The sequence below is a fragment of the Mus caroli genome, chromosome 15 (assembly GCF_900094665.2).
Source record: "Mus caroli chromosome 15, CAROLI_EIJ_v1.1, whole genome shotgun sequence".
Taxonomy (NCBI): domain Eukaryota; kingdom Metazoa; phylum Chordata; class Mammalia; order Rodentia; family Muridae; genus Mus; species Mus caroli.
In genome coordinates this window covers 9,484,209-9,504,986 of record NC_034584.1, presented here as the reverse complement: position 1 = coordinate 9,504,986, position 20,778 = coordinate 9,484,209, and the positions used below count along the sequence as shown (strand labels likewise).

The window sequence follows — 20,778 nt, the reverse complement described above, 5'->3', positions numbered from 1 at the left end:
TCTGTGTACTGTGTACACAGTACTGTGAGTACTGTGCATTGTTACAGATGACTCATACCTTTTCTGTGTACTGTGTACACAGTACTGTGAGTACTTTACATTGTTACAGATGACTCATATCTTTTCTTAGAGCCTTTGCAACTCTCAATGCATCTGATAGTTGGGTGATTTATTTAAATTGTTTCAACTAAGCGGGTTTTTTTCAGCCATCATTTCCTTTTGCTCATTGCTTTGCTCCCCTTCCTGGTACCCCCTCCCAGAATTCTTCACCCCATCTCCCCTTCCCTTCTTCTGAGAGGGTGCTCCCCCACCCCATGCATCCCCCCTTCCCTGAGACCTCAAGTCTCTACAGGATTAGGCGCATCCTTTCCCACTAAGACCAGACAGGGCAGTCCTCTGCTGTATGTGCTGGGGCCTTGGGCCAGCCCATATTTGCTCTGTGCTTGGTGGCTTGGTCTCTGGGAGCTCCCAGTTTAAGCCAACATTTTTTGTTTTTGTTTTTGTTGTTGTTTTATTAATCATTTTATTCATTTACATTTCAAATTATACCCCCATCCCTGTTATCCCTCTACCTGCCATCCCCTCCCCCACCTCTCCTCCTCCCCTTTGCCTCTTTGAGGGTGCTCCTCCACCCATTCACCCACTCCTTCCTCACCCCTCTAGCATGCCCCAATGCTGGGTAAGCCAAAGATGGCCTAGTCGGCCATCACTGGAAAGAGAGGCCCATTGGACATGCAAACTTTATATGCCCCAGTACAGGGAAACGCCAGGGCCAAAAAAAAAAAACCTGGGAATGGGTGGGTAGGGAAGTAGGGGGGGAGGGTATGGGGGACTTTTGGGATAGCATTGGAAATGTAATTGAGGAAAAGATGTAATAAAAAATATTTTTAAAAAAAGCCAACATCTTTATACTCCCTACCATGACAGAAGTTTTGAAAATGCAGTGGACATGGGAATTGTTTGTTTGTTTGTTTGTTTAATGACAAACCTTAACATATCAAGTCTCTTCAGAATTTTCTCAGTACCTTTTCGCTCATAAGCATACATATATACTTGGGCCCTTTATATGGCTATCCTAAAATTGAGTTACATATTTAAATAAATTTAAACATAGGTTAAAACTAGAAAAAATATGGAAAAAACGGTAACATTCCTCCAGTTTCTTCATGTTGTCGTCCGTGTTGGGGTCGAAGGTGCTGTTCATCTTTGGTTTCTAAGATGCCATTCTGGTCCCCCTGTGAATCTCCACATGATCTCTGTAAATAGTCCCCATCCCTCACGCTACCCTAGCATCGTTCTTGCCCTTGTTGAACAACTCTCTGCTCCTATTGGGTACTTAAGGGATACTGTTCTCAGCATTCCCGTTCCCACGGTCACGGAGTAAGAACCCAGGTTGTCCGTGTGGCTCTCTGCCTCATTAGACCCACCAGGTGTCCCTCAGACCCACAATCTCTACGTGCCAAAAATGGGGCCTCGCATCTTCTCGAAGCCCTGTGTTTCACTCCTCTCCCCACATCTTGTAAAAGTGCTACCCAACATCTCTCCTCGATCCAACCAGTTATCTTTCTTTCAGTATGGTTTACATTAGGGGGCTGCCCTACATGGGGCCCAGGCAGAGGTTTCCATGGCATTTAGAATAGACCCCAGTGCTTTCCTGTGGCCACACATCCTTCTGCTCAGAGTCTGCGTTCCTCTCTAATCCCACGCCCTACCTCCCTCTCCTACCCGACCATCCTTGCCCACACTAGGCAGCTTCTGTTTTCTGAAAACAGAATGATCCTTAAAATATAACGGATGATATAAAAAGTAACCTGTCCCTATATAAGCACATATATTAACTTTCTGACAATCTAAAAACTTATTTTTTTCCTTTTCACTTATTCTTCTTTCATATATTACATCCTGACTAGTTTATCCTCCTGCCTCTCCCCCTAGTTCTTTGCACCCACCTCCCCTTCCCCCTGATTCGCTCCCCCAGCTCTGCTTCACCTCCCTTCAGAAAAGAGCAGGCCTTCCAGGGACATCAACCAAATATAGTATAAAAGGTTAAAATAAGACCAGGCACATACTGTCACATCAAGGCTGGACAAGGCAACCCAGAGGAAGGAAAGCAGTCCCAAAGGGCAAGCATGAGGGCAAGAGTTAGAGACAGCGCCCACTCCCAACTGGTAGGAGTCCCATAAACACCAAGATATATACCCATAACATATATGCAGAGGAACTAGATCAGACCCACACAGGCTCTCTCCCTGATCTCTGTGAGCCCACTTGAGCCCCAGTCAGATGATTCTGTGGGCCGTGTTCTCAAGGAGTCCTTGATCCCTTTGGCTTTCCCAATCCTTCCTACCCCTCCTCCACAGGATTCCTGGAGTTCCACCTAATGTTTGGCTGTGGGTCTCTGTATCTGCTCCCTTCATTTGCTGGATGAAGGGCCTCTCTCTGGTCTCTCTGATGACAATTATGTTAGGCTCCTGTTCCAGAATATTCTGCAAGCATGAAAAAGTGTGTGTCAGAGGCTTTGTGGCTGGGTTTGTGTCCCAATCCCTGCACTTGAGTCCTCACCGTGCAGTTACAGAAAGTGACTGGTTTGGGCTCCGTGTACCCCATTACTAGGAGTCTTGGCTAGTTTCCCCTCGTAGATTCCACAGAGTATCCGTTGCTCTAGGTTTCTAGCTTGCTCCCCAAATGTCCCCCCATTCCAATCATCCCCCCAGTATTCTCTCCCTCTCTCCCTCCCCGAAACCTGATCACTCCTGTTCCCAACCCCACCTGCCCCCAGTCTAAATCTTAATTTTAAAAATAGAATATATCCTGGGAAATGATGCCTGAAATGGTCCAGGATTGGACTTTGAACCCCGGAGCCTACATAAAGGACTGGTGGACTTAGCCGCCTGGTTAGAATTCCAGTACTCTGAAGGCAAAAACTGAGAATCCCTGCAGTAAGCTGGCTAGCACCAGCAGTGGTCTCTGGGTTAACTGAGAGGCCCTATCTCAGAACAAAGAGGAAAGCAACTGAAAAAAAAACTCATCATCAACCTCTGATGATGTGTGAGCACATTCACACAGAGATCTACACACACACACACACACACACCACACACAGACCTAAACATCATACACACACACATACACAGACCTACACATCACACACACACACTCACACACACCTACAAATCACATATACACACATACCTCACCTACACCACACATGCTCTCGCACATACACGTACATAACACACACACACACACCACAAAGCCATAAGAAATTAGTTACTATATAAACTTGATCTAAATTACATATTAAAATAAACTTGGTCTAATTGCACATTAAAAAGAAATTAGTAAAATCATCAACTTGCCTAGTAAGTGTACTATTCAAGCTGACTGTAAAGATATAATTTATCAAAATATTTTGCTTAACATTGCAGTTACAGATGCTTCAAAGCACTACAAATAGAAAGAATTAATAGATGAGATGTTCTTGGAGTGGTTTTACGTTGTGAAAAGAGCAAGTCAAGAAAAGTCAAAATTCTACTCTGCGTTTTCAGGTATTCTGTGGATAGACACACAGATATGGACAGGATATTCAACATTGATTCTGGAAACGGTTCGATTTTTACATCAAAACTTCTCGACCGGGAAGCCCTGCTGTGGCACAACATCACAGTGATAGCCACGGAGATTAGTAAGTCCAACCTGATCAGTGCTGTCCCCACTGACGGAACGAGTGTCGAGGTGACGGCTTGCTCAAGCATGGCCAAAGCTATTCACCTTACATCAATGGTCCTGCTCCTGTATGTTGAAAGAAAGAGTACTGGGGAAAGATCTGCAACAGTGTTTCTTCTCAATGTGTGTTGATTGACCTTAACTGGAGAAAACTGTGCAATTTGGAAATAAGAACAGGTCTCTCCAGGTTAGAGAGATGGCCCAGCAGAAAAGTGTGACTCCCCCAGGTCTACATAAAAGCTGGGCAGATGTGATGGCTGCCTGTTATCCCAGCATTCAGGAGGCAGAGACAGGAGGTGTCCAGAGCATGTTGGCTATCTAGACTAGGAAAGCATTCAACAAGCAGTAAGGTAATAAAGGAAGACACCCAACATTAATGTGGGATCTATACACACACAAATAATGAGCCTGCCTAGTGGCATGGTGGATCTCTCTGAGTTCAAGGATTGCCAGGTCTACAAGGGAGAAATCCTGGATGGATGGATGGATGGATGGATGGATGGATGGATGGATGGATGGATTACATAAATATTATACATATAGAGGTTATATATACATATATATGTGTGTACATGCATATATATGTATATATATGATATACATCATATGTGTGTATATATGTATATATAGATATAGATATATATCTTTCAAATGAAATAGAATACATACATGCTAGATATGCTTTCCCAAAGAATATAAGCTAGACAGTCACAAAAACACCTGAAAAAAGTGAACTCTCAAATATTGTGTGAGGAAGCAAGGGACTGTGTAGAGCCACACATTTTCAAAATGTAGGCGTGGGCCAACACCATTTAGATATTCTTTCTAACCTCCTACAGAACTTCTATTTCAAAATCTTTACGAATTAAGAGCTACAGATCATCACTTCCCTGAAGTCTATCAAATCAAGCAATATAAAGCACCACGCAATCAATAAAATGTTTAGGATGGACTTTATGGCACACCACATGAAAGCCAATGCAAAGAAAAATAGTGCCGAAAAGTACATTTCAAATAAAATTAGGTTACTCAATGAAAGTTAATGTGAACAGTGAGCACTGTTAGACAGAAGCACGTTTAAAAAAAAAAAAAGAGGATAATCTTTAAAATAATATTTCAGTGTTTAAAATTGTCTTCCGAAGTATATAGCTCTTTTAGATTTTGCTTTTAATTTCTGAAGTTCTAAACACTTTTATCTCAGCTGGATATCTGCTGTGAAATATTCCCTATCAAATGGTTTATTATGACTCCATTTTGCCAACATAACTCACGAGATGTGAAGTCTCTGAAGGACACTGGGTGGAATAATGAACGGCCAACAGGGACCAAAGGAGGCCCCAGTGTTGATAGTGATAAGGGCTCCTCATTAGACATTTGTGAGATAGGAATTTGGATTGCAGAGTTTGTACCAAGGGACTGGCAGACACACCAACAACAGTGCACTCTTAAAGCTTTAAAATTACAAAATAATTTTCCACTACAAATGACCATTTTAAAAAACATGAAGTTTAGTTTTTTACTTGTCATTTTATGTATATTTAGGTTTATGCCTAAAATGTTCTATTTTTAGTATTTAATGTTTCTCTTAATTTATTTGAAAATATGGGTAATTGATACATATCACAATTCATGTACAGCCACTTTAACTTTGAGAGAATAGTGTGAGAAAAACAGACGCTAGAGATCTTAAGAATACTGTTGTTAGAGGGCTGGAGAGATGGCTTGGTGGTTAAGAGCACTGATTGCCCTTCCAGAGGTCCTGAGTTCAAATCCCAGCACCCACATGCTGGTTCACAACCATCTAATAAGATCTGATGCCCTCTTCTGGTGTGTCTGAAGACAGCAACAGTGTACTCACGTACATAGAATAAATAAATAAATAAGTCTTAAAAAAACAAACAAACAAACAAAAGAATACTGTTGTCAGAACTTGTTAACCATCTTCAACAAATGAAAATCTGAGCGCTTGTATAAAATCAGCGCTCACTTACTCCAAAGCTTTTCTACTCCGTTTTATTTCCTTGGGAATCTAGACGATTCCACATGACTTACTCCTTCTCTTTGGTCACATCTGAACCTGATGCCTCTGAGCCGCCATCCTGGGTTATCCCACACAACATCCTGGGTTATCCTACACAACTCACAGCTCCATCTCTCTATATCCCTTTTTGCTGCTTCATTTTACCCTCTGGGGTAGCGTGTGCTCATATGTGTGTTTATCTCCACATTAGAATAACTACCTAAAACTCACTATACTTATTTAGCTCCTTTTCGAGACCCAGGATCCAAAATAATTACCAGCCCAAACTAGGTGTCAGATGTTTCAGGAAGGTTTTATTAAATGAACATGTGTTCAATAGACGTGCGTTAAGTGGATGAGAGAGAAAGCAAGAGCTCCTAACTCCTGCCCCTCAGACCAGAAGTCCGTCCTCCAGTGGACCAAGGGGAGTAGTGCAGAAGGATGAGAGTGAAAGAATAGGTGTCTGTTGTTGTCTAAGGAGAATCAGTGACCGACACAAAAATGCCTGTTTCTTTCTTTTTGCTGTGCATCAGATAACCCAAAGCAAAGCAGCCGCGTTCCTCTATATATTAAAGTTCTTGACGTCAACGACAATGCCCCAGAATTTGCTGAGTTCTATGAAACTTTTGTCTGTGAAAAAGCAAAGGCGGATCAGGTGAGTTGTATTTTAAAAAGCACCTTCAGCTTGGAAGTCAGATTAATTTAGATCTAATAATTGAGACGATAAACACAGCGGAGGGCTCCTCTTGAATTATCTATGAAGTGGATGCCAAGGGTATTAATACCATAAATAATAACCAAGACAAGATGGATGTTTAACTTGCATCAGAGAACAAACAGTTTCTAAGAACTGGAAGGTTCATCAGTTTCCAAGGCTGACGCAAGTTCCAAGTCAGTCTTAAGTTCTCATCAAAATAGATTAGTCATAGTGTCGCCGGAATAAAATCTGTATTGGTGAACAGATAGCTTAATTTGCATATGTACTTGAAAATAATAACTAGAACACATTATCCAATTGCCTATAATTCACAGTTTTACTTATTTACATTGCCCATCTGTAAAGTAATACAAATTCATGAACGTTTTACTGCTTCCCCCATTTGCCACCCACCTGAGAGGTCTTTGCAGCCTGTGACCGAGGAATTACGCTGCACTTTGTCAAAACAGGAGTGCACTGCGGAAGGGCGGGGAAAGGGAAAGTTGAAGTTATGGCAGGTTGCTTTTTTTGTTATACATTCATTTTCTTTATAATTTTTTCCCAAGTTGCTAACCTAGGAAGGTAAGAAGATAGGGCTTTAGCCCAGGCTGTCCAGAGTACATGCACTTCATTACCTGGCAACACTGTCAATAAGCACCGAGACATTTCGGGGTTCTGTGTCACTCTCTAGCAGCGCTTCTCAGCCTGGGCCATCTCGCCCCGTGGGGATTTCTGGCAAGGTCTGGGGATCATTCAGATTGTCACAACCTAGGAAGGGGCTCTGGTGTAGAGGGAAGTGAGGTCCGGGTGAAGACCACACTGTTTGCAAAGCAAAGCGGATCCCACAGCAAAGAAGGAGTCCTTTGCAGGGAATGCATTGGTGGTTCTTTTAAGGGCTGTCATCTTCATTGTCATCTTCATTCAATTACAAACTGTAGAACTAGCAATTAAAAAAAAAAAAAAAAAAAAAAAAAAAACAAACACCACCCTGTGAGAACCTCTTTTGGGCCCTGAGCCTTTGTGACAGATACGCTCTGGTCTCTACTGCAGCTGATTCAGACCCTGCGCGCTGTTGACAAGGATGATCCTTACAGTGGACACCAATTTTCCTTCTCGTTGGCCCCAGAAGCAGCCAGTGGCTCAAACTTTACTATACAAGACAACAAAGGTAAGTTAGCTCCCGACCTTCCCTATCTAAGTCCCTATGGACTGGATCTCCATCTTCACCCACATCTGTCTCCATCACAACCTCTTCAATGAATAACGGAGCATCTACACATTCACCATTTTGCTTTCTGCTTCCAGATAACACTGCAGGGATCCTAACTCGGAAAAATGGCTATAACAGACACGAGATGAGCACCTATCTCCTGCCTGTGGTCATTTCAGACAACGACTACCCAGTCCAAAGCAGCACTGGGACAGTGACTGTCCGGGTCTGTGCATGTGACCACCATGGGAACATGCAGTCCTGCCACGCCGAGGCCCTCATCCACCCCACAGGGCTGAGCACAGGGGCTCTGGTGGCCATCCTTCTGTGCATCGTGATCCTACTAGGTAAACTGCTTCTCCCTGCATCCTATCTCCCCTTGGTGAGGGGCACACACTGTTACTGTGACACTCTAGATTTTTCCGCCTCCCCCAGTAAGGCATACAGCCTGATCTAGGTGAGTAGAGTCATATGCTGAGAATCTGTGTTATTCAAACATGAACTCGTTTTCTTGCTTAAAAAAAAAAAAAAGAATGAATGGCTTTGAAGAATGAACAGATGTGATATGTGCCCATGTCTTTGCTTGCCCAGGGTGCCATTTCACCAAAATAATATGTTTTCTATCATACTGCAATGCGTCTCAGGGAAATTAGGAAGCAATATCTATATATACCCTGTTTGTTCTGTTTGTCGTCAATATTTAACTTGGCAAATACTGGTAGATTTTGAAGAGTGTGAGTCATCCAGCATGGAGCAACTGACGAAAGCCCCTTCTACAAGGTAATATTTAAGATCAATAGAAAACTGGAAAAGGACGGGAGGAGACTTTTCCTTCTCACACACGGGAAGAAAGAAAAGTACGGCATTTCTCTTTAATGAAACAAAGTTAATTTGAGCTACACAATGGAATAACTACCCACTTAGCACTGCTTTCTGGCTACCACGTATGGAATGTCTATCATTTTCAGATTGTTACTAAATAACTCCCATCATTAGGAAGCAAATCTGGAGTGTAATAAAAGTGAAAACCAAGACCGGTTATGGCTCGGATATGAAGTCTTTCCCCCAAGAAGAGCTCATGTGTTAGAGATATCATGCTTGGTTGGTGGTGCAACTGAGAGGAACTGGATCAGGAGTTGTTAACGTCATTAAGATGATCAATGTGCCAATGAGTTCAGAGTTGAATGAACTGTTAGGATGTGGGACCCGGTTGAAGAAATTATGCCACCTGGCATAGCTTTGAAGGGCATATCTGGTTCCTGGACCCTTTTGCTCATTCTTTCCCTTGTCCATCGTGAGATGTGCTGCCTCTTCTGCCCCATGTTGCTGCCACAATGACTCTTTGCCTCATCACGGTCTCAAAAGTGGTAGATCCAAGTGACCATGGACTGGACCCCCTGAATCCATAAAGCAAGATCTGTCTTTCTCCCATTAAGTTGTTTCTCCCAGGAATTTCCTCAAAGAAGTAAAAGCCAAAAACAAACAAACAAACAAACAAAAAACAACTGAGTTCAAAAAGGTTAACAAGCTTTTGACTATCATTCAAGTAAAAAAAAAAAAAATCAAATATCAGCTAAAGTATCCCTTCCAAGACTGAGCACGAGGGGCTGGAGAGATGGCTCCTCAGTGAAGAGTATTGGCTGTTCTTCCAGAGGATCCAGGTTGGATTCCCAGTACTCACTTGGCAGATCCCACAACCATCTTTAATGGTAGTTCCGGAGGATCCAATACCAGGCATGCATGTGGTACACAGACATGCATGAAGACAAGACACCGGTGGACATCAAAAAAGCACAATTATATTAAAAAATAAAATAAAAACAAGGTTTGGTTTTACAGTCTCACCTCTATACAGCTTCAAATAAAAGATCCAAGCTTGACCCACACCTGGAACCACAGCACTGGAGAGGTGGAAAACTAGAGATCAGGAATTGAGGGTCATCCTTAGCTATGTGGTAAGTTTGTGCCAGCCTAAGATATGGGAGGCCCTCTCTAAAAAGGCAAGAAAGAAAATGTCACCAGGAGGAGACCCCTTCCAATAATGACGCCTGGATAACAGTGGAGATGCATGGAAAGAAAGGGACCTGTGTTTCTACAAGAAAGACGTTGCTCATTACTGATCAGTGCTGTCAACTACAACAGAAGACTGGAAACTTGACTTCAGAACCACAGTCCTCTTCTCAAGCAAGAGTTGAGCAAAGCATTTTACGGTCGGAAGGTCTGTAGCACTGACAGTGTACAAAGGCATATCGGTTCGGTGTCACAAATTCTGTGTGTCTGTGAAACCTGGAGGACTTGATCATTGTTCTTGATAGAAAAGGAGTGTCCAGACAACCTGGGGTGGGGGAGCTCAGCCGGTGGAAGGAGGAGCAGCCTTTACCTACTAAACCTCCTTACCACCTCTAGTTCTCTGTCCTAATTTTACATGTTAGCTGTTTTTTATGGTTAACGTACAAAGCAATGTATCTCTTTACACATCAAATTGATTCTCCATACACATGTGTCCTCATACTTGGTTCTCACCCTCTCCCTTCCCCACCGCCCTACCCCTTCCCCAGATGGCCCCTCTCCACTTTTTTTCATATATTCAATTCACTCCCTACCCTCCTTCTGCCCCCTCATTAGACCCTTCCTACTTTTGCAACCTACACTCCACATAGTTAAACACAGAGAGAGAGAGAGAAATACATATGCATGAATATGTGCATACATATGATGTTAATCTAGATTTTTCATGTAGAAGAAAATATAGGATTTGTCCTGAACTTGACTTATTTCAAGTAATGTAATGCTCTCATTCAGTCAGTTTTTCCTGAAAATGTCATGATTTCATTTTTTTTTTGTGGCTGCATAAAATCCCATTGTGTATATGTATCATGGTTTTTTTTATTCATCTATTTAGACATCTGGGCTGGCTCCATTTCCTGGAAATTATGTGTAGAGCAGCCATAATCCTAGATGTGCAAGCATCTCTGTGGCACGTTGACTTACAGACCTACAGGCATCAGTCCATCTTCTCTTCTCTACCCTCTTGCTACTCAATAACTCATTTTTCTCCCCTTTTCACTTTTTTTTCCTGCAATAAACTCACTGTCTCTTCATTATTCTTAATTGGCTTCAGTACCTCCCACACCTTGTCTAGTGTTTTGGGAATTCTGTACATATTTTTTTTTTGAAAAGAAGAAAATGAGTGTTAGCTTAACTAGGCTCACTCCATAGACTTCGGTGGCGCACAAGGTGCTTTACAAACTTTTTCTGCTCCTCGGAACTACCTGGGGTGTACGTATGCATCTGTGTCTTCAATATGAAATCTGAGGCGTCAAGATATGAAGTTAGCCATTTGGTCAAGGCACACAGAGAACAGGTGGTAGTGCTCAGTGCCATACCCAGGCCTTTCATTCCAGGCAGGTATGGCCCGCCCATTCCAATCCCTAGGTTCCCTGTGAGCGTCTGGACTACAATGCAGTTTCCAGCCTCAAAAAAACATCAGACTTAAACTGGGATCATTGGAGAGATTAGAGGCAAAGCCAAGAGGTTGCCAGAGAAGGAAGGTTACCACACTGGCTCATGAGGAAATCTGATACAACGGCAGGCCTGGCCTAGGGGTGGAGCTCTGGGATAGGGCACTTGCCCACCACAAAAAAGTCCCTGGGTGATTCCCATAGCATCTAGTATTTTACTAAAAGAAAACAGTAAAAAGATTCAAACAGAAGTTAGATAGTGTGTAAGGGAGGAGCGCTTGGAGTGGATTTGAACTAACACATTATATACATGTAGAAATATTACATGAAATATTTCAAGCATCCCGACAACAATCACATCTAATCTATATAGCAATTTAGAGTTTTGCCAAATTTTTCACATCTACCTCATTCCTCTTGACAGCCCCAGACATTGTATTATTGCTTCCCTTTTACAGAGAAGAGAATTGCTTTGAGAGGTCATATCACATCTACAATGGGATTGGAGCATGAAACTGACCACATCTTTTCCCCCTCCCTTCCCTCACTCCTGAAATCCTGCTGCCATCCTCTTGCCCCAAGAGACCAGAGAAACAAGAGTCCTTTCCCCAGTAAAGGCACCACACAGATGAATCCTAAATGCCTCTGTCCCAGCCCGGTTCCCATTTATAAAAGTCAGTTTTCATGAATCTCCCATTATCAGGTATACGGTAAGATAACAGGAGATGTAAGTAGTCTTCATTATAGACTTAAACTGTGCCTAATCATTGGACACCTGTGGCTTTTGACTATCCCCCCCTCACTTCTCACTGTGGCTATAATTTCAGATGAACATAGAACTGAAATTTTAAAAATCTGAGTACTTTAATCTGGAATATGATGGAGTGATAAACGCTTGCTGTCTCGCCTTTAAGGACAGAAAGAATTCATGTACATTACAGTTGAACTGCTTAAGGGCAGATGGCTGAAGTCTATCCTCTAATCCCTAATGTTATCCTAACCTATATACATCCCTGGCTTTTGCAAATCCATACCACATCACACTGGAAAGCAGCATAAAAGGAGGATTAGACCTAAGCCCTGAAGGTCTCCAACCCCTACCAAGGTGGAGCTGAAAGCTTACCAAAGCCACCAGGGTTCCTTCTCATATCCTTTCCTTGGCCCCTTCTGGCCCAGCCATGGAGAGTCTTGCTTGTTCCCCAGACACTACAAGCAAAGACCTGCCTACGGGCTGTAGCTGTTTCCCCTTTGCTAGCAAGCACCTTGGATAGCTCCTCCTGTCGTTCCTGGAATGGTACGAACCTTCCCAGCCCATGGAACTAACAGAGAAGCCCTCCCCATCCTCTTTGCCTCTTCTGCCTTTTCTTGTTCAAATCACACTTAACAGCCTCTAATAGTTTCTGACTTGGTATACATGTTCATTTTCTGTCTCCATCCAACCGTCCCCAAACATCTGCGCATGCTCTGAAGCACGGCTTTCCATCCACATGTTTTACTGGTAGGGCCTAGAACTGCACCTGGCACAAAGCAGACACTAATTATTTATGGCGAGAATGAATGGATGCCCTGGGTGGATGAGACAGTGGAGGTGCCGGGACACTCTCTGAGGAGAACAGGGAGTATGGACAGCTACACGGCCACATACTTGAGAATCGGGAAACTGTCTTTCCCTAGGAAAGAGACAGTTATCCCGATAAGCTCCCAACATAGCAAGTAAGAGTGCAACCTTTTTAGTCTGGTGGACCTGGATTTGAATGCCTGCTGCATGTGACATCTCGAGATCTCGACTTCCTTGTCGGGAAACAGGGGTCTTACCTATGGTGAATAGTCATAGGTCTATTACAATGACTAACTCAGCTGAACATGAAATGCCCTTGGTGCAGTGATTGGTATGGAGAAGTAGCTCTCTAGGCAGCCAACTAGTAATACTATTAGTGCCTGAAAGGATAATGTATAGACAAGTGAGTGTGTAAATCTATTCACTGGGATCAAGATGTGCTTGCTTCCTAAACATTGTTGCAAGAAATCAGTTTTCGTGGCATACAGAAACTGGACCGTGTCGTGGGTGAAATGTTAAAGAGACACTGCCAGTATGTCCTGGACAAACATGGACTGGAGATGCATTTTCTGTGTTGGATAGCCACTTTACTTTCTCTTTAAGCTGTTGCTGCTTTTATTTTTCACCCCTAGGTCCATTTGTAGGTAGATGTGTCTCTCTCTCTACAGGTAGCCAGCTATGTTCTACCAACCAGCTGTGAACAGAGATCAGAAGCCATTTAAACATAATTCTTGCTTTGCCTCTAATCTGGGCTAGAAGAAGAAAAAATAATATGTCTGTAAAACAGACATTCCAGCCAGGGAACTTGTGGGACATATAAGTCTTTCAAAGTGAAATCTCATATAAATATGCTTATTTAACTCAAACACAAATCATGTGGAAAGTTTATTATTATCTGCCCTATTTAATTAGCTGAGCTTGAAGCCCAGACTAGCTTTTGGAATCTGGGTCTCTTTGGGTTTTATCTGTACGAATTTTTTTTTTTTTTTAATGTGGGAAGGTTTGCAAACGTTCACATCTCTGCTTGGGATTTTAAACTAATTTTACACTTTTCTCGGGGGCTGGGGGTGCAGGAAGGCATAGCGCAATAGTTATTTTAGATGTGGGGTTATGTGAAGCCTTCAACACATCCCAAAGGTGCCAGCCTTTTCTTTATCCAGTTTTGGAGCATTTTAGGCTCTTGGCATAATTTGTACTTTTATCACCGTACTTTCTCTGTGGCTCCAATATTTTTATTATTATTTATTTTCTCCTACCTTGAAAGTAGTTTACATTTTCAAAGGGGAAAAGAGAAGGAAGTCCTGACAAAAATGATAGCATTTTATCCCCCCAGTTAAAGTATAGCCTTCTTTAAAATGCTACATCCCAAAGCTCCCAATCTGATTGTGGATGGAGATAAAGGTATCCTTAACTCTGGGACAAGTTGAGCCTGCATTTTCAAGCGAACTTTGAAAGCTGCAGGTTGGAGCAGTGTTTCTTCCTGGCGTTAATTGGGTGGCAAATTAACTTTCCTTCCCTTCTGTTTTGCTTTCTGCTTCCAGTGACAGTGGTGCTGTTCGCAGCTCTGAGGCGGCAGCGAAAGAAAGAGCCTTTGATCATTTCCAAAGAGGACATCAGAGATAACATTGTCAGTTACAACGACGAAGGTGGCGGAGAGGAAGACACCCAGGCCTTTGATATCGGAACCCTGAGGAACCCTGAAGCCATGGAGGACAGCAAATCGCGCAGGGACATTGTGCCTGAAGCTCTTTTTCTACCCCGGCGGACTCCAACAGCTCGTGACAACACGGATGTCAGAGATTTCATTAACCAAAGGTTAAAGGAAAATGACACGGACCCAACAGCCCCTCCCTACGACTCCTTGGCCACCTATGCCTACGAAGGCACCGGCTCTGTGGCCGACTCCCTGAGCTCGCTGGAATCTGTGACCACAGATGGAGACCAAGATTATGACTATTTGAGTGACTGGGGCCCTCGGTTCAAAAAGCTGGCAGATATGTATGGAGGGATGGACAGTGACAAAGACTCCTAATCGATTGCCTTTTTCATTTTCCAATATGACACTGGACTGTGTGACGTGGCTAGTCCTTTCTATTTATCCACTATTCCGTGAGGGGTTCTCCCGTTGTACCTGGTCCAAAAGTCAATGGCTGCAGTCCGTGTGGATCCAATGGTAGAGACTTTTTTCTAGTACACTTTTATGAGCTTCCAAGAGGCAAATTTTTATTTTTTAGTTCATGCAGTTAACCAAGTTAGCCCAGCAGACACACGGAGGGAGGAGAGGCAGGAACGGCCCTTGTCCCCTTAGAGCCGGTTGGCCACATCCCTTACTGCTGGCCTAGACTCTACTACTTCCTTCATAGCCTCCAGTCAGCTGAATGTTCCTACTGTACATTTCACATGTTAATGGAAGAAGGGGTCATTTTAATGATAAAAATATAGTTTTAGCATTTAAAAAGGGGGTTAACAATTGGGAAATTGTTCCTGGTCTATCAGCTCTCAAGGAGATAATTAGCTTTGGAGGGGTTTGTAAGGATGTGTGTGTGTGTCAAGGAATTAAAGTGGTATCTGGGGCATCCTGTCTGTGCTGGGAAAGGTGTTCCTAGCACCAACACCCACCCATAACATCAAATCCTTCCGTGTTTTAAGATGATTTAGGAGCAAATCAAATGGCATCGTTCAAAGACAGTAATGAAAGGCGAAGAAGGTGTGTTCCCTGACACGATTTGGTTGCATGTGATAAACATAGAAGGTTCACCATCACACCAAACCAAGGGAAAAGATAAATAGCTTTACAAAAAAAAAAATAGTTAACAAAGGACATATTTAGGGAATTTCAAGGTTTTATGCCACCAAGTATCTCGGTTCCCTTCATTCTTTCAACTATCAGGAATCTAATGAGAAGTAGGTCTAATCCTATAAATGCCCTGGAGAGAATTTCCTGAGGCAAATGTTAACTCTTCGTAGTGTGGTTGCTATTATCCTCCTGTACCTGAGTGTAGAAGTGTGAAGTACAATAATTCATATTCTTCAAATACTTCTTTTATATAATTAACCTGACTTAGTGCGGCTTAGGAGATTGAATACCCCACTCTAGAGTTCAAGGGGAAGGTGAGAGCCAGTCACATTTGAACCTAACCCTTTGACCTCAGAGCCATCACATCCCTACACTGCAGCAAGGGAAAGAAATGACTAGCACTGAGATGTTGGTGGAAGCCAGTATTCCCTGCTCCTACAAGGCTCACCGAAGAAGAGCATGGATCCCCTTCAGCAAGAATGCTTAAGACTCGTGTCACAGGGACAGTCAATTTCCAAACGCAGCCATGTTTTCCCAACTGGCTTCGGTAGCAACACTACCATCCTTGTCTTTGAAATGATGATAAAGTATTAGTCTCAACTATGACAGAAATGTAATATAAAATCCATCCAATCTATTATTGCTCTAATTATGCAGTTAGGCTCTCTTAGTCAATTATTATCCAGGGGACCCAACTGAACCCAGTTAATCCTTCTGGCAGGTTCAAATCATTTATTTCATATGACCGTCCTAATGACTCTCCCCATTAGATTCTCATAGTGTGCAGTCATCAGAAATTTCCAAAGTACTGTAATGAAAACATCCTCATTTGAAAACTTAAAAAAAAAAGGCTCTGTACATACATATATAATATATACTTAAGAATGTGCTGATTTCTCTTAATAGTCATAGGAATTTATTTTCAATTAATGTTCATTTTATAGAGATAATCTTAGTATCCTTTCCATTTCAGGGTGAGGTTTTATCAACACATTTTCTGTTTAGAAACACACTATTGTTTAGTTGACTTTTAAATAGATGTGTTACCCAGGTAGGAAAGGTGGCACCTGTGGAACAGGAGAACTGCGGAATTTGGAATACAGTTTAAAATATATATATATACATATATATATATAAATATATATATATATATACGTATATATATATATATATATTTACAACCACATTGCCCTCTGTATTTCCCGAATGGTTTCCTGTTTGTGATGGGATGTCCCGAACACTGATGAGTATTTCATGCTTAGGCTATTTCCAGCTTTTAGGTTTTATTTTTCTAATTCTTCATACACACGCACACACACACACACAGGAACACAAACAAATGCTACAAGATGGCTTCACTGAATGTATTCCATTCGCAGGTAAGTAATGAAAAAAGATAGCCAAGGAAGATGAATAAGAGTTGCTAAGAATCACAAGAACGGCACTTTACACGGTTTACTGTAAAATTGGAGTGCTCTACCTTATATCTTACATTATGTGACAAATTGAACCAAGAAACGTAGTTCTTAAAAAGAAAGGTATTATCTAAAGTTGCCCTTCTGAGCTTCTGGTGTGAAGTTTGGTGTTAAATTTCCAAGGGCTGACAAGAGCAATCTCCAACCTTTTGGGATAAAGGTGACCTCTCCTCTGAGTGCAAGTGTTCCTTGAAAGGAAGTCGCATTGTCAGCAAGGTAATTGGTCAAAGTATTTTTTATCTCACCCTGAAAAACTCACACATCATACCAAGAATAGATGACTATGACTCAATATTGAAATAACTGTTTATTGTCTTATCACAAAGATTGTTGGGGAAGCAAATCTGCAAAGAAACTGAACTATTTGAGTCCTGTAGGTGTCAAGTTCAGAGAAACTCTTGCCTCTAAGAATCATCACACAGCAAATGGGAACTCCAGCTTCATCTCTCTCTGAATTTCTGCTTCCCACCAAAATACCAGGTTAAGAACCTCCCCACGGACAGATTTCTTTGAGTATTGAGTCCTGAGCCAACTTGAAATGCCGTTCTGGGGGGAAGGGGGGGACACAGTTTTCAGCCCAGTTTTCATAATATTTGTTTCTTGATTTACAGACACAGGCAATGAGAATGACAAGAGAGTGGGAGGGGGCCACCTTTAATATTTGCCCTGTTGAACATAAGCAGACTGGGCAGTAATACAAGGTTGTTTCAAGAGCACTGAGGCCTGTCTAACTTTAAACCTCTTTTCGACAGAAAGAGGGTCTTTAAACCTCTTATGATGCTTCCTAGAATAAGCTGAGATTTTAAAGAACATTAAGCCATTGTGCATTAGGTTAAAATTCCCTCACTATCTGCTTTCTTCAGAAAAATCTGAAAACATTTGTCCTCAAATAAGTAAATAAATCAAACGGGAAAGATGTGCAGACCATTTCATGAGACCCTAGGAGTGGAAATCTGGGCATTGTAAATGCGACTTCCCTACGTTCACATTCTGGAGGTTTGGCTAGAGAGTCACTCTATTTTCAGATGGAACAAAGCTGGTGATTTCATTTTAATTCAGGATAAAAATACATGGCTTAGTTCTCATTTCCACTCCTCAAAGTTATTATACAAGAAACTGACTCTGGATCTCAGAAGATCCAAGTTTTGAGGAGCCAAAATAACTTCGTAATGTTTCCATTATGTAATCTGTGTGTCTCATGAACAATATTCTATGTAGAGTGCTTTATCTTGGAAGCAGGTATTTCCTAGAGGAAAAGGATTTATCAACAAGGCATTCTGAGATTCTGCAGCCCTGAGCACCATAGAAACATAACAGCAAAAAAGAAAAAACAGAGTTGATTCCTAGGTGCAAGCTAAATATTTGAATGAGGTGCTTATTCTAATCAAATAAATGCCTTTTCTTCATGAATACAGCCACCAAATAAATTCTCTTAGCCCCCAAATACTATGTTTGAAGTAGCATAACAACTTTGGAAAACCACTCTAAAAAGTAAAAATATCTGCTATTTTAAAAGACAGGCTCCATTTTGTTTTTTTAAAAAAATCATTTTGGTGTAATTTTATTTTTTACTCTATTTAGATGAAATCATTTTTGAATTGTTACATTGTGGAAGGGGGGCCAGGATACAGGCAGTTTACGGTATTTAAACTAACACTCCACCCAACCTTCTTCCTCAGATTATACAAGCAGAAAGATTAATAACTAGTGTGGCCATTTTCAGGAAGATGGGTTGTATCTTGAGCTCTGACAAGCGTGTTTTCTTTGCCAGAGAGGGGAATTACATTGTGGTCTCCTCAGAGTTCAGTGACGATCATGGTTGCAGAGTTTTAAATCTTCCTTTGACGTCTTTACAGAATAATTTTCAAAAGGGATAATTCTCTACTGAAAATACCAGACCCTGACAATATTTAATGTAAAGAGCAATACCCTGTTAGGAAGCAAATACATTGGCTCACAGACTTGTTAAAAGTTAATAAAGAAATAGCTCATTTTTAAAGCCAGGAGTTTATGGTCTCTGCATCATCGATTTAATTTAAGCATTGCTGAGACAATCTTTAATCTCCCCATTTTGTAATACCTTATTTATGGTGCATTCTCATTTTTTAATTTGGGGGGAACGTTAGCCTGCCAGAGCCACCAGATGAAAGTGTTAAGAGGAGGTCAAACGGAAACAAAGGCCATTACCCGCCATATTTCAGACAAGACTAGGGCACTTAGCCGAGGAGACACCCGGTTATTAGATTAATTTCAAAAGACCTTTTACAAGTTGCTTAATTCCATTAAAAGAAAAAGAAGAAGAAAAAAACCCTTGGATCACAAACTCAAATGTCCTTTCACATGAGGTTATTTGACAAATGAGAAATGGACTCAGTGTTGTAGAAAAAGCATCCCGCTGTAATGAGATCTTGGTCTTTCGTGTGAGGCTATGCTACTACTTATGTAAATATATCTGGCGCACCTTCTGTAAGCTTTTAGTTTTCTATGATCTATTAGTTTAGTGTTTATTATAAAATAAAATAAAAAACCCATATGTAGAATCACTCGGCACTCACGGGGAATGCTTGTACAACAAACGTCCAATAGATCTGCTCAGAAGAAACGCAGGAACACTTCAAACCCACTGTGCTGTTCTGTTTGCAATTATTCTTACTGCTTTGAAAGGAAGCCGCATCAGAATAGGCCTTGTAATAAGCGCCGTGTGAGTCTTCTCTAATACCAAGCTAAGGCCGTTTGGCGTTCTCCTACTGTGACTTGTGATTTCTAAACCAAGAAAATAAAGGCTTTCTGGTTATCGACTGTACTTACTTAAAAAATAATTCAAGTATAAACTGAAGCTTATGCCACCCTTTGAAGACCTACTGGCCGGAGTCCTCTATCCGTTCGTGTCTTCAGCAAGATGAACGAACGAGAGGATGGAAACAATTGGGCTGGCTTCCATCCTCGCGCCTAGTTCGGCAACTCGCTGTAGCCTTACGCATTACGTGGCAAAGTTTTCTGTGTTTGGAGAATGAGGTAGCTCAGTGTGGCTGGGCCTTCTGTTGTAGTCAAATGAGAGATAACACCACTCCTTGACATGGCTTCTTTTATTTGGTTTTCTTTTCTTAGTCTTATAAATTTGAAAAGGATGCAACTTTAAAAAAGTGATTTCTCACAAAGAGTAAATATGCCTTTTGCAAATCAATTTTTGTAACGTTATTTATATGATATTACTTAATAAACTGTTTTTTTCTAACTTGTTTTTTTTTCTCCCAATTCTCTCAACTATTGTTTGTCATCATGGAGGGATTTTTGTTGTTGTTGTTGTTGCTGTTGTTTTTTTTGATTTGGGGGTTCAGTGGGGTTTTTTTTAACGTATTTAACATATTTTAATTTTCTGAATCCAGTATTTCAACTTCTTGGATAGCTAACCAAAGCTAATACGTTATTCCAGAAGCGGCTTGTAACCCATCACTTCTCCCAGACAGCAGACTATAACACTGGTCCTGCCGGGACACCAAGAATTCTGCTGTTATTTATAGTGTTGCCATATTGGAAAGAAGGGTGTTTATCCCCACAGTAATTGCTTCAGATAAAATAAATAAATAAAGGGGCAGTTCTATATGTCTGTCCCTTCCAAACCCCCATCCTCTATACCATTCCTTTACAAACAATTGTCTGTGGATCTCGAGAGAAAGAGAGAGAGAGAGAAAGAGAGAGAGAGAGCAAGACCAAGATTGGAGTAAATTGAGAAGAAAAGCCAACATCTTGATACAAGTAATAAACGGGGAGGGGGTTTTTTTCAAGCCATTTGGAGCTGGAAGGCTTCACATCTTCTTTTTTAAAGCTGCCTCC

The 20,778-nt window shown here is 41.6% G+C and overlaps 1 protein-coding gene across 3 annotated transcripts in view; it reads left to right on the top strand.

Annotated features, from left to right (window-relative positions):
• The window catches only part of Cdh6 (cadherin 6), a 139,248-nt gene extending 119,120 nt beyond the window's left edge, over positions 1 to 20,128 (top strand). For 2 of the 3 annotated variants that reach the window (XM_021183142.2, XM_029470041.1), the window contains exons 8-12: positions 3,549 to 3,685; positions 6,280 to 6,401; positions 7,494 to 7,611; positions 7,749 to 8,000; positions 14,214 to 20,128. In XM_021183142.2, coding sequence (XP_021038801.1) covers positions 3,549 to 3,685; positions 6,280 to 6,401; positions 7,494 to 7,611; positions 7,749 to 8,000; positions 14,214 to 14,704 — 1,120 coding nt within the window. In that variant the 3' untranslated portion in view covers positions 14,705 to 20,128. Of the gene's footprint in view, positions 1 to 3,548; positions 3,686 to 6,279; positions 6,402 to 7,493; positions 7,612 to 7,748; positions 8,111 to 14,213 lie in introns of all 3 variants that reach the window. The other variant, XM_029470042.1, reaches the window with a different exon arrangement.
• The last annotated feature ends 650 nt before the right edge of the window (positions 20,129 to 20,778 follow it).